Raw genomic sequence first — 17,535 nt, 5'->3', positions numbered from 1 at the left:
AGTACTCTTTGGAAATTGGGACTTAGGGCCTGTTTGGATGGCCTCCTCTTGCCGCGCTTCAAGTTAGACGTGCCACATATAGTTAGCCCACCGTTTCTTTGCTTATATATATATTACCGTATCTAAGGCTACTGCACAAAGTTCAGCAGTGATGAACTACTCTGGCATATAGATTTATTTACCCGATTTACACCATGCAAAGAAAGAGATGCTCATTTCATTTGCAGTACCCAGAAAACCTAGCACCATTTCTGATATTTCCTGCTTACTGTACTACTCTAGACCCAATCCCAAGAGCCTCTCTCCTTCTCCTAGGGCAACTAACTAACATTGCTAGTACAGCTTATCACACCCCAATTCCAATTCCAAAGCATAGCTTTCTTCTCCATCCACTCCCCCACTCCATCCACTAGTACGTGCCAATGCAGTAGCAGCATGGAAAGAGAGAAGAAAAAGAAGAAGCTTAAGCGTTTGCGTGTTTGACCCTCCCCACAAAGAGCCAGTCCTTTCCGCCATTGTCGTCGTACACACACACGCACCTTCACCTTCACCATTGTAGAGAGAGAGGGAGGAAGGGTGGTAGAGATGGGGGCCATGGCTGTGAGGGGTCCAAGCAAGCACGATCGATGATGAGAGAGATGGTCCTGGATGCAGCGCGGAGTTCCGCGTGGGGGCGAGCCGAGCTAGCTACTACGACACGCGCGTACAGGAGCACGCAGCAATGGCATGGCATATGGACACGGAGGACGGGAGGAGAAGAGATATTTGCTCTCTTTCGCCGACAGGTGGGACCCCGGTTATTCCTGTAATGGTACTCCCTCTGTCTCGGAATTTTAACATTTTGCTCGTATTGTTTGACCATTCGTTTTATTTAAATTTTTTTTGAATTATTACTTATTTTATTTGTAAACTTACTTTATTATCCAAAGTACTTTAAGCACAACTTTTCATTTTTTATATTTACACAAATTTTTTGAATAAGATGAGTGGTCAAAAAATGCAAGCAAAATGTCACAATCTCTTATTTAGGGGACGGAGGTATTACATGCTTAATGAAAAAAATTGCAGTTTTTTGAGAGGTGCCAACAATTACTAATTAAATTTTCCTACCTTTAGTAATGGAGATATCAAATTTAAACTTTTGATATTTGGTTAAGGAGACTATGAAATCACTCATTTAATAGCTAGACCAGTTTTTTTTTTAGGTGACGGCTTCTCAGACTGAAAACGTCGGTAAAGCAGGGCCTCAAGGCCGTACGTACGTGACCGACAACTCTTGCAGGACTTCTCCTGGCCGGATTCAGATCAGGTGCAGTTATAGCTGTGACTGCAACTTAAGAACTGCAAGTAATTTCAGCCGTCCATTTCAGTGATCAATGGCTCAGATCTAGTGATACAGCGACCGTACAAACAGTATTCTGTGCTACAGTGTTTTGCTACAGTGCTATGAACAGTATGCCTCACTGATCTGGACCGTTTCATTTGCATCTGTTGATGGAAACTGGTACTGCCTAAGTTGCAGTCCCAGCAGCGACTGCACCTGATCCGGATTCCTCCTGGCCATTACGACAATGTGGATTTAGTCTATGTAGATCGAAAAAAAAGGCTCATGAAGAAAAATGTGGATCCAAAAGCGAGATTTTTGACGTTGTTACTTGGTACTAACGTGTATGGAAACTCGGCTGTAACTTTTTCTAAACCAAAAACCGAAACAAATTGTATTACTGAAAATATATAATAATATTTAGCTACATATCTATTAGGCCATTCACTAATATTCACGTTTTTTAGCTACATATCTGAATAAGTAGAACGGAGATATAGAGTATAAACGGTACTTCCTACATACTCATATTAAATTCCTTTCATTTGTCCGAAAATAAATTAATTATTTTAGAGTAATCACTGCATTGGAATTTATGGAAGCAGTGAATAATTATAATAAAAGAAAAATAAAGTAAAAAATAATTATATTGGAATTTGATAAAGTTAAGGTATTCTGATACCTTTGATTTTATATTGACACGTGTGAGAAACGAACTTATTTTTTCGATGGAGGGAGTAGAGCATTACAGCAATCTGAACTCGATCCGATCGAAGCCGCCGCGCGGGCGCGGATGGATCTGAATCGAGAGCAATCAGGCTGTGGCGTCCACGACACCACGTATCGTACCCAGGCCGCATGCAGAGAGATGGATGGAGACGAGACGAGACGACCTGCAAAAAGCATCAGCATATGCATACCATACCACCAGCGGCAAAATAAACCAACCGGCGAAGAATATCGCCGAAACCGGTGTGGATCGATCGATCGATCGGTCAGCTCGTCCATCCTACTCCTTGTAGTACGCACAATGCACGTTGCTAGCAAAGCTATAGCCACTGCAGCTTGGACCTGCCTACGCACGCGCCGCGCGGTCCACCACCTAATCCTCCTAGTACACGGTACACCTACACGCCGCCCTCTGCCCCGCCCTGCCTCTCGCGCCCGCCACGCTGCCGTCGTACCATCAGCCACACCCTATCGGTTTGAGATCCTCCCAAGTTAAAATACATATAGTGTCTTTTATCACTGATACGACAACTTTTATCAGTATACGGTATTCTTGCATTCTAAAAGGATAAAGATCCAACGGTTCTCAATATAATTTTGCTAGTAGAATGAAAATGATAGAATTGTCTCTCAAATTATAATAGGTACCGCACAGGTACAACCGTAGGCGTTAACATCTACATGGTATCATCGTTATGTGTTTTTATTTGCGCCATTTTCTCTTTTGCGTGGTTTCTTATATATTTACGTTGTGTTCGAGTTAAGTCGTTTACCAGCACTAAGATCAATAAAATATTGTCTCCTATTCAAACGCTTGACCATACCAAAAGCTTCTTCTTCAACCGTGCCTCCTCGTGGTTGCACATGTTCAGACTCTGGAAGAACTAACATATGAACCCGTTCAGACTCTAGAAGAACAACATAGGAGTAGATCTTGTTTTAGTCCCTTATGCAAGGAATTTGTGAACTACATAAATAACTAATCAACTGTGTAAATAAGCAAAGGGTAACCTATGAATACACTTGCCTAGCCGTCGATCGGCCGATCTCGTCTCCTCTTCAACCCTCAACCATACCCGCGCTTCTCCCTCTGTCTCCCTCCGATGAACAAGTTCAAACCCTAGAACACACACGAAGCAAAGTGAGAGAAGAAAGGAGACTCGAGTTTTACGTTCTAATCAATCGCTAAATCAACGAAGTAGCCTGATTTACTTTTTTCTCTACAACGATATCAGGATCTACTATGATATACCGATTACCGATCAATGGTTGGAGGTATTCAATTCACATAGAAAAAACTCATGTTTTACTAGTTAACTCAATTGCCACCATATTACAATAACTTTATTCTCTACCTTGTCATTCTCTTCATCAACGGTGGAGATTATTCCACCTTTAAGTATCGCTAAGTACCCCACGAACATCGTAAAAGGTCTCGACTGATATATGGATTGAGTTTCACGTGTCAGTAACAGAGCCATGTGACTTGGCCTGAAGAGTATCCGATCCCGCCCCACCCCGCCTATCTATCGACGATCCATGCGAAACGCCGGCCGGCTCCGTCCGGATCGTCCCGTCGTACGGCGCCGTACCGTACAACGCCGTCTCCTTCAAGTAAAAAAAACCCCGTGATTTCCGCACGAGCTTTAATTCGATCGCCCCTCGATCAATCAGTTGCCATCAGATCACTTAACTGATCGCGTTTAGCTCTAGATTAAAATTGATCGATCGCACAACGTACGTGGTAATTAATAGTAGTACGTAGTACTGTCAACTGTGTGAGTACCTATATATATGGAGAGTGGTAAGTGGTAACTGCGACAGTCACTGTGCTTGTGCTGTGTGAGCACTGTAGCCACGCTTTAGCCTTTTTTTGCGTCAGATTGGATACGATTCGATTGATTGCGCCGTCGCGACCGCCGGCCCGGCCGGCCGGCCGGCCGGCTAGCCCGGTCTACATGTGGTAGTAGTACTAGGCTACTGGAGACCTAGAGTCGAAACTCTATTTGGCAAGCTTGGATACAAAGTTTGGATCCAAACTTCAGTCTTTTTTCATAACATCAACCGGTCATACACACACAACTTTTCAGTCACATCATCTCTAATTTCAATAAAAATCTAAACTTTGCGCTGAACTAAACACAGCCTTAAGATTTTAAGAAGAAGCGCGGATCAATTCATTGATAGACAACTTTTGAGAATCTAAAATAGCTAAATTTTTTAGCTCCTGCTTTCTAATTTAACTTTTATATAGATTCTACGCATTATAGTTTCTCAGAATTTGGATAAAAAGTTTAGTTGCTTGGAGAGATTCTAGTTCCGAAAAAAGTTTTAATTGTCAGAAGCTCTCCTAAAAAATAGTAGCAGCAGCGGAGGAAATGGCATGTACCATTTGTTGGTACCATACCCCACTAGTTCACCGGGGCGAAGACCCCGGCACAGTACACACTGATCCTAGCCAGATCGTAGCGATGTGTGCACTGTGCAGCTAGCAGCTGAAGGTCGTACAAAATCGCCACCGGGTTTCTCGCGTCACGTAGCGTGATATGATCGGTCGGTCCGTGGCAGCAAAACGGCAAAAACGTACGTACGTCTCGCTCGATATCGATCGGCAGAAGGGATAGCCAAAAATAAGTCTCGTATGTCTCGCGATCGATCGGTTGCATTATTGCACGTCGCGCGTGCCGGGATATTGATGTGTGTACGTACGTGTATTTGGATTTGTTTAGTTTCAAACTATTTCTTTAAACTTTCAACTTTTCCATCACATCGAAACTTTCTTACACACATAAACTTTCAACTTTTTCGTCACATCGTTACAATTTCAACCAAACTTTTAATTTTAACTTGAACTAAACACATGCCATGCCGCGGCGTGCACATACGTACGTACGCCTCCCGTGTGTGCGCCGGCCGAGCCGATCGATCTGCCGACGGAAGGAACGAACGCGAGGTGTGGAACGCGTGAGCGCGGCCGTGCGCACGGAGTTGCTTCTCCCACCACGCACGACTGCACGACGGCAGGAGGCCACAGCCACAGATGCGTGCGGCGGGCAGGAGCGACGAAACGGCTGATACTGCGCTCCTACCGTTTTTAAGATACTCCCTCTTTCCTACTCTCTCTCCGTTTCTCATATGTTATTATTAACGACGTGTTTAGTTCCAAAGTTATTCTTCAAACTTCCAACTTTTCCATCACATTAAAACTTTTCTACACACACAAACTTCTAACTTTTCCATCACATCGTTCCAATTTCAACCAAACTTCTAATTTTAGTGTGAACTAAATACAACCTTAAGTCGTTTTGATTTTCTTCTAGCTAAACTCTTTTAAGTTTGATTAAATTTATAGAAAATTTTAGCATATGAATACACCAAATTAGTTTTATTAATTAAATCTAGCATTGAATATATTTTGATGATATGTTTGTTTTGTATTGAAAATGCCAGTATATTTTTTTATAAACTCGGACAACTTAAATAAGTTAGAAAAAAAAATCTAAATGACTTATAATATGAAATAAAAGGAGTAAAATATAGCAATTTATGATTGAACGAAACATATCTTAATACCACGAATATAGATAGACCAATATTCCGTAATTAATGCTCTTGAAATTCTGATCATCGATTTTATGCTAGAATAAATTCTACGACACTATCAATTATGATACAACTTTTTAGCTAAATTTGTGTACACCATTTCGTTTTTTTCTAAACTAAACATTTCACAAATATTATTGCTGATCAGAATTCATTTTAAAAGTTTGATCTAAAATATAGCAACCTCTAACTACATTTTTTATACAAATTAGAAGTTACTATGTACTATGGGGTTGTTCAGATTGATGTTATTTCAAACCATATTATTTTTTGGGTAAGTTACCAAAGATGTATGGTTTTTATCAAATTTTAGTAAATATATAAGGAATCATGCCAAAACTTGGCAATATCACTAACTTATCAAAATTTTCACATTCTCAAAATTTGGTAAAGTTTATTTTTGACTACAATCTGAACAGCCGATATATTTTAGAACGGAGATAGCAAATATTTATAACCAGAGTAAATAACTATCATTGTACAAATACTATTTACTTTTAAACTTTTATACTTCTCTAGAAAAAAATACAGATACTCAAAGCATACCATGCTATCAAAAAGTTCATCATAATCTATCCATCTAACATATACTCCCTCCATATTTTATTGTATGACGTCGTTGACTTTTCGACCAACGTTTGACCATTCGTTTTATTCAAAATTTCCATGCAAATATGAAAGTATTTATATCATACTTAAAGAACATTTGATGATGAATCGAGTCAAAATAAAATAAATAATAATTGTATAAATTTTTTGAATAAGACGAATAGTTAAACGTTGGATAAGAAATCAACGGCGTCATACATTAGAATATAGAGGTAGTACTATTAACTGTTAGATTTAAAACAGCTCCATGTCGACTGTTACTTAAAAACAGAGAAATTAATCGCTGTACGTTCTACTTGGGGTTGAATTTTGGGCTAAAACAAATTGATGTCCAAATGCATGCATCGCCATTATTTCGATGATGACACGTTAATGTGAAAACATCCTAGTCGACGGCGTTTTCGTGCGAGTACTACTACGAGTACGTACTATTCCACTAGCTCTACTAGACGTGCAGTGTGTGCGGGTCTCTGTCGTGGTGGCCACAGCAATCGAGCACGAGAAATAAAATCGTGTGGAGGCCAGAGGCTTTCTACTAGCCAAGCCGTTTCTGTCGACGTTGGAAAAAAGAGAGTATAGGAGAATAGGCATCGTTGTCTCGATCCGTATGGTATTTGGCAGTTAGTTTGGTATACATACGTATTACTACTACGTATGTATATGTATGGCCACGTATACGTATGTGATAGAGACATGGGCATCTGATGGCTTGATGCCTCGATCTTAGATCAATTTGTCGTGTCGAAAGGAACTGTGTCCTACTCCATCCGTTCCAAAATAACCTCAGCCATAAATTTCCGTATTCAACTTTAACCATCCGTCTTATTTGAAACTTATTATTATTATTATTATTATTATTATTATTATTATTATTATTATTAGTTTATATGTACTAATGTTTTTTAGATTTTTTAAAAAAATTTAAATAAGACGGACGGCTAAAGTTGGATATGAAAACTCATGGCTGGACATTTATTTTGGGACAGAGATAGTACTATTGTGTAAATCAGGGCCTCCTTTAAACTGAGTTAGTTTTGTTGGTTTTTCTAACCCACGTCTCTTGTTTTTCACTTGCATACTTCATAAACTGCTAAACGATATTTTCATTAAATTTTTCTAAAAAAATACTTAAAAAACATATTTATTCATTTTTTTTAAAAAATAAACTAATACTTAATTAGCCATATGCTAGTGAATCATTCTGTTTTAGTGCTAAGAGATTAGTTCTCATCTCCGGTCAAAGAACGCAGCCTTAGCTTATGCTTGTTCGGATAAGCTGTTTGGCTAAAACTTTTTACGGCAAATGAAAAGATCAAGACATTACTGCATTGTACAATTAGTATTGATTATTATAAATTTAAAACATAAATTTAATTTATTTTTTTAATAAAGAACCTTATGAAAAAAATTTACATAAAACATTTGGCAGTTCGGATAATGCGCTGATGAAAAAAAAAGTAGCAGTACTAAATACTAGCTATCTAAGGTGGTGTTTGGATCCAGGAACTTAACTTTAGTCTCTGTATTTAGATACTAATTTAGAGTATTAAATATAGACTACTTACAAAACTAACTACATAAATAAAAACTAATTTGCAAGACAAATTTTTTAATCCTAATCCATAATTAGATAATGTTTACTGTAGCATCACATAGGCTAATTATGGATTAATTAGGTTCAATAGATTCGTCTCGTGAATTAGTCCAAGATTATAGATAGGTTTTATTAATAGTCTACGTTTAATATTTATAATTAGTATCCAAACATCTGATGTGATAGGGACTTAAAAGTTTTAGTCGCATCTAAAGAGGATCTAAAGCTTACTCTAGATTGGATAAACAATGAACTCCCTCTGGTCAATAATATTTGACACTGGGAATATTAAATTTTGGCTCCGGCAATATTCAGTTTGTTGTTTTTTTTTTTTGGTTTTTCACTTTTTTAGGGTGCATTAACTTTGTGCACACTGCTGATAGTCTGCTACTGCACGATCGGTCGTGTAGCTAGTTTGACTACTGTTGGACAGTTGGAGCTTCTAACAACTCCGATAAAATCATGTCGGGTTAAAGAAAGGCTGAGCAGATGCGATGCAACCTCATAGTTGACCTTGCTGGTAGTAGTAACATAATTGCTAATAAGACAAAATAAAAAATCTACCTGTAATTATTCTTAAAAAACTAATTTTAAAAATATTAAGTCGTTCTAAATTATAATCCACAAAGGAAATTAAACAAACATGCCTCCTCCAAAGCAGTTCATTCCTACCTCTTTAGTATTTACTAACAAAAAAAATGATGTGCGCATCCAAAAAATCATCCCCTCATCGATTTTGTTATTTTAATGACCCAGCAAAATACAAAGTTATTTTGAAAGTAGATTTCCTGCATATTTACAAAAAATAAACCTCAATTTATTATTTTAAAAGTTGATTTCACACATATTTACAAAAAACTAAACTAAAATTTATCTAAATGTAGAATTATATTTGACATAAAAATCATGCTTTTATTAATGTAATTAAATACAATCGAATTTATATGTTAACTACACTATTATAATTTGAACCCATAGTAACAAATGACATGTTTTTCCCATGATATATGTGATACTCCTTCGTCCTAAATCATGATAACTTTTAGAATTAAACTTTTCTTCTTCGAAATATAGCAACAATAAACTACTCATACAGTCATACTACCCCTGTTATTATCCATTATATTTATTATAGTCCGGGCCTATACCTCTCCTTAATGACCATGATAAAAGTTAAAACTTGATATATTATGTGCTGAAGAAGAAAATAGTATCTTTAACACTCAGGTCATAATTAGCCGTCTATTTTTCTCCCCTCATTTCTATTTTTTCCCCTTGATCCTTGCTAGCCTTCACAGCCATATATATTATCCAAATGCCCCCTTGATTAGTGAACACCGTCACCAAAAATAGAAGAAAGAGAAAGTTGCTACAGTAGTAATGTATTCTCCTTCAGCGTACCGTGTGCTAAAAAAGGAGCATGTATAGAAAGGGTACACTGTACGATGTTCACCCGTGTACAGCTATAAATTAGTACCACTCCAGTAGTATATACTCCATCCAATACTTGGGGCATGTTCATTTCATTTTGATGCCATTTTTAATCTTATTAAATTTTGATAAAATTGTTAAAAAAATAGCTACATTTAATTTGCTGCTAAATTTTGATAACTTGTCAAATTTTAGTAGGATTTCTTATATAGTTACTTAAATTTTGACAACTATACTAAAATTTTAGCATTTGCTAAAATTTAGTAAGTTTTTTTTTACATCAAAAGTGAACAGACACTTAAGTGTAGCAACTGAAGGGCGCCACTGAAAGAAAATCACCCAAAACACCTACAATTGTTTTTTTAGAGGAGAGAGAGGAAGAGAGAGAAAGGCTACTGTGAGAGAGAGGAGAGAGAGAGAGAGAGAGAGAGAGAGAGAGATAGCAGCACTCGTGGGGTTAAAACCCCAAGAACAAGTTAGAAGTAGCAGGAAGCTGCAAGAGGAACTGAGGAAGGAAGCAAGAAAGCAAACCAAACCAAACCAAGAAGCAAATCTCAGTTGCAACTCTTGAGCTCAGAAGAAGTTGCAACAGAAGAAGGAGGGAGAAGGGAAGCATCTCAGCTAGCTAGGCAGGAAGCATGCTCCTAGCCTCCCTCTCCGGCTGCGGCGGCGGCGGCGGCGGTCGGATCTGCCGGAGAGCGGCGGCCGGGGAGCCCAGAGCTGAGAGCTAACCGTGCAGACCTCGCGGCCGCGAGATCTGACCACGCGACTCCTCGGATCAAGCGGTGTCGCCTCCCGCAGCAGCATTTCCTCCCCCCCCCCCCCCCCCCCGAAGATCACAGCCTTTTTTTCCACTGGTTCTTGCTGGTCTTGGAAGTGGGGAAAAAAAATTCTCATCACCTCGTCGATGGAGAAGCTTACGACGCTTGCTCGGTAGATTTGATTTTTCTTTTTCTTCTTCTTCCGGGGGAAGCGTAATTGCGAAACAGCGAAAGAAGAAGTGTTGGTGAGTTGGCGAAACTGAGAAAGCGATGGTTTTTGGGAAGGCGCTGTGATTTGGCCTAAAAAGGAGGAATCTTTCCTTCGTTCTCTCCTTCCTTCCCCAGCTTCGTGCACGCTCTTATATTGCATTTCAGATCGGTCTTGTGATTGGTCTTTTGGGAAGAGAGAGAGAGAAAGAGAAGAAAAATGAGGCTTTCGTCGTCGTCCGGCAGCGTCCTCCCGGCTCAGGCGGCGTCGCCGGAAGGTACTACTTCTTGTTTTTTTTTTAATTCAGAGTTTTCTGTGCTCCGTGGCTTGCTCATTAATGCCATCTTTGTTCATTTATTCAGAGTGTATTATGAAGTTCATAGGACTAGTATGTATCTGGTTGCTGTTTGTTCGTATGCCTTGCTTGAAAGTTTCAGAGCTCGTATTTTGGACTGTGTTCTTTGTGATCAGGAAGCTACAGAATGCGGCAAATTTGAGCTCTCTCTGTTATTTGGATTTATTCTGATGATTTATTTTGGAAAGGATGTACTAATTGGCATGTGAATTTCTTTCCCCCCCTCTTTGGATTTTGGCCTTCTGTTCCCATGAAATTTCAGTTCTGTAATCATGTATATGCTGTCTATTTTCGATCCAATTCTTACTTATGCCTTGATTCCTTTGGACTGTTCTTTCCTGAGACTTTTTTTTGTGCTTATCACCTCCATAATAGTCTATTTTCTAGGAATATGCAAAGAGAAAAAAGGCCCTTGCCCAATGTTAGGCCACTGAGAAGTTCATTTAGTACCATATCCACCTCCTCTAACAATGCTGAGCATATGAAATCAGAAATGTTACACTTTATGCTCCCTAGCATTGTTTGTTAAAACTTGGTCTTCTGACCAACTGCTTTTGCCATTACAGCTGTAGAAGAACAAAAATGCCTGAATTCGGAGCTCTGGCATGCGTGTGCCGGTCCCCTTGTTTCGTTGCCTGCAGTGGGTAGCCGAGTGGTTTATTTCCCACAGGGTCACAGCGAACAGGTTAGAATTTTTTCACTCCACTACAAGTAATGCTTGAGAGTATCATGTGATGGTTTCACTGCCAAATTGAAATCCGATTTGATTCTATCAGAAATCAGTTGCTTCCATTTCTGTGTAAATTCATCGGGTCAATTGCTGCCGCAGGTAGCTGCATCAACAAATAAAGAAATGGAGTCTCAGATCCCCAATTATCCTAACTTGCCTCCACAACTTATTTGCCAACTTCACAATGTGACGATGCATGTAAGTTTAGAGAACATCTTTTTTTCGTTTCCAGAGCCAAGTAATCTCACTGCTGACCTTGTGTTGCATCGTCTGCTTATTTCCTTCAGGCAGATGCAGAAACAGATGAGGTTTACGCTCAGATGACGCTACAACCACTTAGCCCGGTAATTCATAATTTTTATAACCACTTGTGCTATGTGCAAATTTCTAAGTAGTCTCCAAGAGAATAATTTTTGGGCTTTCTTTTCTTTTCAGCAAGAGCTCAAGGACCCATATCTACCAGCTGAATTAGCTTCTGCCAACAAACAGCCAACGAATTATTTTTGCAAAACATTAACGGCAAGTGACACAAGTACGCATGGCGGATTCTCTGTTCCCCGTCGAGCAGCTGAGAAAGTGTTCCCTCCGCTGGTTTGTGCTGTTTTTCTCCCGTTTTCCAGTTATTCTTTTAATTGGTTCATCATCTGTTCTAATTGTCTTTAATTTTGTAGGATTTTACTCAGCAGCCTCCAGCACAGGAGTTAATTGCAAAAGATCTTCATGGCAATGAGTGGAAGTTTCGTCATATCTTTCGTGGTGAGCAGTTTTTTCCTATTGTCATTTCTAAGTCCTCTGATAATAAACTATGTATTACCTTTTACAGTTGTGATAAATACTATCCATTAAACTCTGGTAGCCATTGAGGTCAATTTATCTTTGTAAATGAAAGGAACAAAAATCCTTAAATATGTAATGGAAATAAGGAAAATTAAATTAATGTTTTTCATGATAAAATGGATCAAACATGGAGCCATGGAGGTGATTTTTTTTCATTGGGGCTGGATTATTTGCTTAACAAAAACGAGTAGCTTAAGGTGAGAACAAAGCTTGCTCATATATTCTAATTTGTGGTGCAGGTCAGCCAAAGCGACACCTTCTAACTACAGGCTGGAGCGTCTTTGTAAGTGCAAAGAGACTTGTCGCCGGGGATTCTGTCCTATTTATCTGGTACATTTATTTATCAAAGATGCAGAATGATCACTTGACACTGTCCTGTGCTTAGCCATTTACGTTGCAGTGGAGAGATTGTTTGTGGTTTTATATATGTCCTTGCATTGTCAGGAATGACAACAACCAGCTTCTTCTGGGAATTCGTCGAGCTAACCGCCCACAAACTGTTATGCCATCTTCAGTCCTATCTAGTGATAGCATGCATATTGGTCTTCTTGCTGCGGCTGCTCATGCTGCTTCAACAAATAGCCGGTTTACAATTTTTTATAACCCAAGGTAATATTTTTGTATAACATTTATTTACTCAGAATTCCTCCTAACTATTCCCTTCCGTTTAATGCAGAGCAAGCCCTTCAGAGTTTGTTATCCCACTTTCTAAATATGTTAAGGCTGTATATCATACCCGTATATCTGTGGGCATGCGTTTCAGGATGCTTTTTGAGACAGAAGAGTCAAGTGTACGGAGGTATGATGAATTGTGTTTGCCTGGTAAATTTTCATAGACTCAAAAGTACATAACTGCCTGACAGGATCAAATATTCTTATTTGCAGATACATGGGCACGATAACAGGAATTAGTGATCTTGATGCTGCTCGTTGGCCAAACTCACATTGGCGTTCTGTAAAGGTACATTTCCAGGCTAGCATTTTTTCTTATTGCCTCCAATCCTGTTCTTTACACATTTGACCATACAAGTTTTCTGTTAGGCAGGATGAAATTTCCTCTTTGGATTGCGTGTTGGTCTCATCGTCCTGGTACCAACATTATGGTTCAGCATGTTGATAGTGTTTTTCTTGGATAATGCAGGTTGGCTGGGATGAATCAACTGCCGGAGAGAGGCAGCCAAGGGTGTCGCTTTGGGAGATTGAGCCCTTGACAACTTTCCCAATGTACCCATCTCCTTTTCCACTCAGACTGAAGCGTCCATGGCCAACAGGCTTGCCTTCATTACATGGTAGGAGGGGCAGTTGATGTTTACTTCACATTTTCAGATAGCTGCATAATTGATGTGTATTACTCTTTTAAACTGTGAATCATCTTCCAATGATGACTACCTGTAGGTGGTAAGGATGACGACTTGACTTCTTCTCTCATGTGGCTCCGAGACAGCGCAAATCCTGGTTTCCAATCATTGAATTTCGGGGGTCTTGGTATGAATCCTTGGATGCAGCCAAGGTTTGATGCTTCCTTACTTGGTCTGCAACCTGACATGTATCAAACGATAGCTGCGACTGCTTTCCAGGACCCAACAAAGCAGGTCTCTCCCACGATATTGCAGTTCCAGCAGCCGCAGAACATAGGTGGCAGAGCTAATACACTTCTGCCAAGTCAGATTTTGCAGCAAGTGCAGCCTCAGTTTCAGCAGCAGCAATACCTCCAAAACATCAACGAGACCACAATCCAAGGGCATGCTCAGTCTGAGTTCCTTCAGCAGCAGCTCCAACGCTGCCAGTCGTTTACTGAGCAGAAGCCACAGCTGCAAACCCAGCAACAACAGCAAGAATCACAGCAACAACAGCAGCAGCAATCGCAGTGTATGCAAGTCCCACAACATCAGCAAATGCAACAACAGAAGAACATGACCAACTATCAGTCTGTACCTAATGCATTGTCACCGTTTTCTCAACTCTCCTCTCCTTCTCAGTCTTCACCTATGACACTGCAAACAGTATTACCATTCTCCCAGCCACAGAGCTATCCAGACACGAGTATGAGCTCATTGTCACCATCCAACACATCCACCATGCATAATGCATTGAGGCCATTTTCATCGGAAGCACCTTCGCACCTAAGCATGCCAAGACCGACTGCAGTACCTGTCCCTGACCCATGGTCATCGAAGCGAGTTGCAGTGGAGTCTTTGCTTCCCTCTCGTCCTCAGGTTACATCGCAGATGGAGCAGTTGGACTCAACAGCACCTAGTATACCACAAAGCTCTGCGTTGGCGCCGCTTCCTGGAAGAGGATGCTTGGTGGATCAAGATGGGAACTCTGATCCTCAAAACCATCTGTTATTTGGCGTTAACATAGATTCACAGTCACTTCTAATACAAGGTGGCATCCCAAGCCTCCAGGGTGAGAATGATTCGACAGCAATTCCTTATTCCACCTCCAATTTCCTGAGCCCGTCGCAGAATGATTTCCCCTTGGATCAAACACTAAGTAGTGCAGACTGCTTAGATGAATCAGGATATGTGCCGTGTTCACAGAATTCTGATCAAGTGATTAATCGACCACCTGCGACCTTTGTGAAGGTGAGTGCTTTCCTATGTCATACTTCCCTGAATCTGTCTCTCTCTCGCTCTCTCTAATTTGTGCTTATGAGATTGTCAGCTATCCACTGTTTTGCTCATTATATGTCTTTATCACTAACTGTGTATTGCTCTTTCCTTTAGAATATATGTAAGTTGTGTGCTATACATATGCATGATAACTTTTGCCATTAGATGTAATAAACTGCAGTGCAGTCTCTGAAATGCCCAGTATCTTGTTAACTTATTGATTAGTACTTCTTGGATCACTGCTAATCTGCAAATTGTTTCAATGTGAAAAACAGGTTTACAAATCGGGAACCTATGGAAGGTCACTTGATATCACTAGATTTAGTAGCTATCATGAACTTCGTAGAGAACTAGGGCGCCTATTTGGCCTTGAGGGCCAGTTGGAAAACCCTTTGAGATCAGGCTGGCAGCTTGTATTCGTCGACCGAGAGGATGATGTCCTCCTCGTTGGCGACGACCCTTGGCAGTAAGTTTTTGTAAACTATTCTGATGATAATTTGAGATATTTCATGCTCTTCTTACAACATGAAACTTCGACAATTTCAGGGAATTCGTGAATAGCGTCTCCTGCATAAAGATACTTTCACCACAGGAGGTGCAGCAGATGGGCAAGCCCTTTGAGCTTTTGAGCTCGGCTCCCGGAAAGAGGCTAGGTAGCAGCTGTGATGACTATGTGAGCAGGCAGGAATCAAGAAGCCTGAGCACAGGAATTGCATCTGTCGGCTCAGTTGAATTCTGAAGCGAGGGCGCTAACGAGCCCTTCAATCAAATCTAGCCTGTTACCTATGTTTCTGCAGTTTTTCTTCCCTAGTTTTGAGACCTGGAACTGAAAGAACATAGATCCATGCTTAGCTAAGTTATGTACCATCTAATAATTATGCTATATGATATCAAATTCCAAGTAGAAACTATCAACTTTTGGTATATATATATATACCAAAACTTTGTTCCATGAAACACTAATCCTGTGAATGTAGGCCATCTAAATTATCAGGCTCACCGCGAAGTTTAGCACATGTTGCATATCTTGTTCATATTCTGCATAATCATGGCATTTTGGTTCCACATGTGGCACTGGTGGCAGCAACCAAAACATTATGGTGGTCCTTGGCAAAACAGGTAAAACATGCTCCATTCCCAGGTAGGACCATCCTGGACAGAATTCAATCTCAGACCAGATGCTTTGCACAATGGAATTGTCCAGTTGTAGCTGTTTCAATGGCTTTGCTGGCAAGTCAATCTCATTGAATTCCATTTATAAGCCTTATGATGGATGAACAATCTTACCTGCTTGCAAATACAAGTACCAGGTTACTTACTTCTACTGTTACCAGTGTGGTCACTGCTGCTGCCATAAAAAGTACTAGTTCATTGTAATGCTGCGAGGATCATGGATAGACCCAAAGAAATAAGTCATCTGGCTTACTCTACTTGGAGGAATTAGGCATCATTTCTTGGAGGCAAATGGCTTTGCAAGAGAGCTGGACCAGCAGGCCCCACCCCATGTGAGGTTTGGGTCCCCATCTAGCTGATTGACCCTCACTCAATTCACACTGAATCATCAATTGCAATGCTGTGAAAAGGAAATAGAAGATGGCCTCCCTTTCCTCAAGGTCAGCCAGTTGTGTGTGCGTATGTGTGGATGTGAATGTGAATGTGATACCCCTCTCACCTCCACCATCAATCCATCCATCGGTCTTTCACACATCCATTTCTTCAGGCCTTAATGCCCATCTATGCATCCATCTGTCTCATGTGCTGAATGATCGATATACCCTACCCCTCTTGTGCTTGGGGATGCAAGTTTCCTCACACATGGTTACCCATTGGTCCACCCAATTTCTCTAGAAGTACATTTGTGGGTAAAACGGCTTTTCAACAACCAAAAAATAATCTATGCGTTAAACTTGTATATTTACGTTCTTAGCAACTTAAAAGCTAATACTGAAAAATAAACCACCAGGAAGTAAAACTCTCAACGTGTCTAAATTATGGCAGCGGCTAAGACAAACGATGGGAAAATTAATAAACTAGCATCGATTGACATGTACTTAGATCGACCTTTGTATTTTTAAAGATAATGAAAAACGGTTTACATCTCCAACCTCTTCATGGTGTACACACAGCCCTCAGAAACCTACTTACATGTCTACATAAGCACAGTTCTTGGCTCAATGGTGCTCCCAAGGGATGTGTATAGTGTAGGACTTTGACTATAGTGGGTGGTGAATTAGCTTTGGTTTTGGTTGTGTGATTGTGACAAGTTTAAAGGTGGAAGAGCATGTGGAGTGCAATAACACACACCACCCACTCTTTTTATTTTTGAAGGATTTGGGCATCTTGCTCTCCCCACAACAATCTCTTGATGATTCCTCCATCTCACTCAGATCTCTTGCCCTGGGCCCATCTATCTGCCTTTGCTCCTCCTCAGATCTTGGCCTCATCCTCACTACTCTCTCACTGCCCTTTCCTCCATCCACAGCAATGGAAGCTTTGGAGGTTAGAACACGCAACTAGACAAGTGGTTCAATGCAGATAGACAGACAGGTAGATAAGACAGATCGATGGATAGATAGATTGGGTACCTCGCCGTCGGCGACAGCATGGCGTCAAAACTCCAAAAAAACATTTTGTCGTCTGCTGGTTGGTCATGGTCACAGTCACAGGTGAAATGAACACCAAGAATCTACCTGTCCATGTTCAAAATCTCGCAGATTCTACCCAGGCAGAAAAATGACA

The 17,535-nt window shown here is 40.3% G+C and overlaps 1 protein-coding gene across 1 annotated transcript; it reads left to right on the top strand.

Moving 5' to 3' along the window:
• Positions 1-9,702: 9,702 nt before the first annotated feature.
• LOC127777492 (auxin response factor 17) lies at positions 9,703-15,795 on the top strand. Its single transcript, XM_052304094.1, has 14 exons — positions 9,703-10,536; positions 11,181-11,299; positions 11,444-11,542; positions 11,632-11,688; positions 11,780-11,935; positions 12,016-12,100; positions 12,421-12,511; positions 12,626-12,790; positions 12,858-12,980; positions 13,067-13,142; positions 13,323-13,470; positions 13,577-14,769; positions 15,072-15,262; positions 15,343-15,795. The coding sequence occupies exons 1-14, from the start codon at positions 10,479-10,481 to the stop codon at positions 15,533-15,535; spliced, it is 2,754 nt and encodes a 917-aa protein (XP_052160054.1). The 5' UTR covers positions 9,703-10,478; the 3' UTR covers positions 15,536-15,795.
• The last annotated feature ends 1,740 nt before the right edge of the window (positions 15,796-17,535 follow it).

Source organism: Oryza glaberrima, chromosome 6 (genome assembly GCF_000147395.1).
Source record: "Oryza glaberrima chromosome 6, OglaRS2, whole genome shotgun sequence".
In the NCBI taxonomy this organism is placed as follows: Eukaryota; Viridiplantae; Streptophyta; class Magnoliopsida; order Poales; family Poaceae; genus Oryza; species Oryza glaberrima.
The sequence above is the reverse complement of the archived record's forward strand: the minus strand, read 5'-3'. Positions and strand labels throughout refer to the sequence as shown.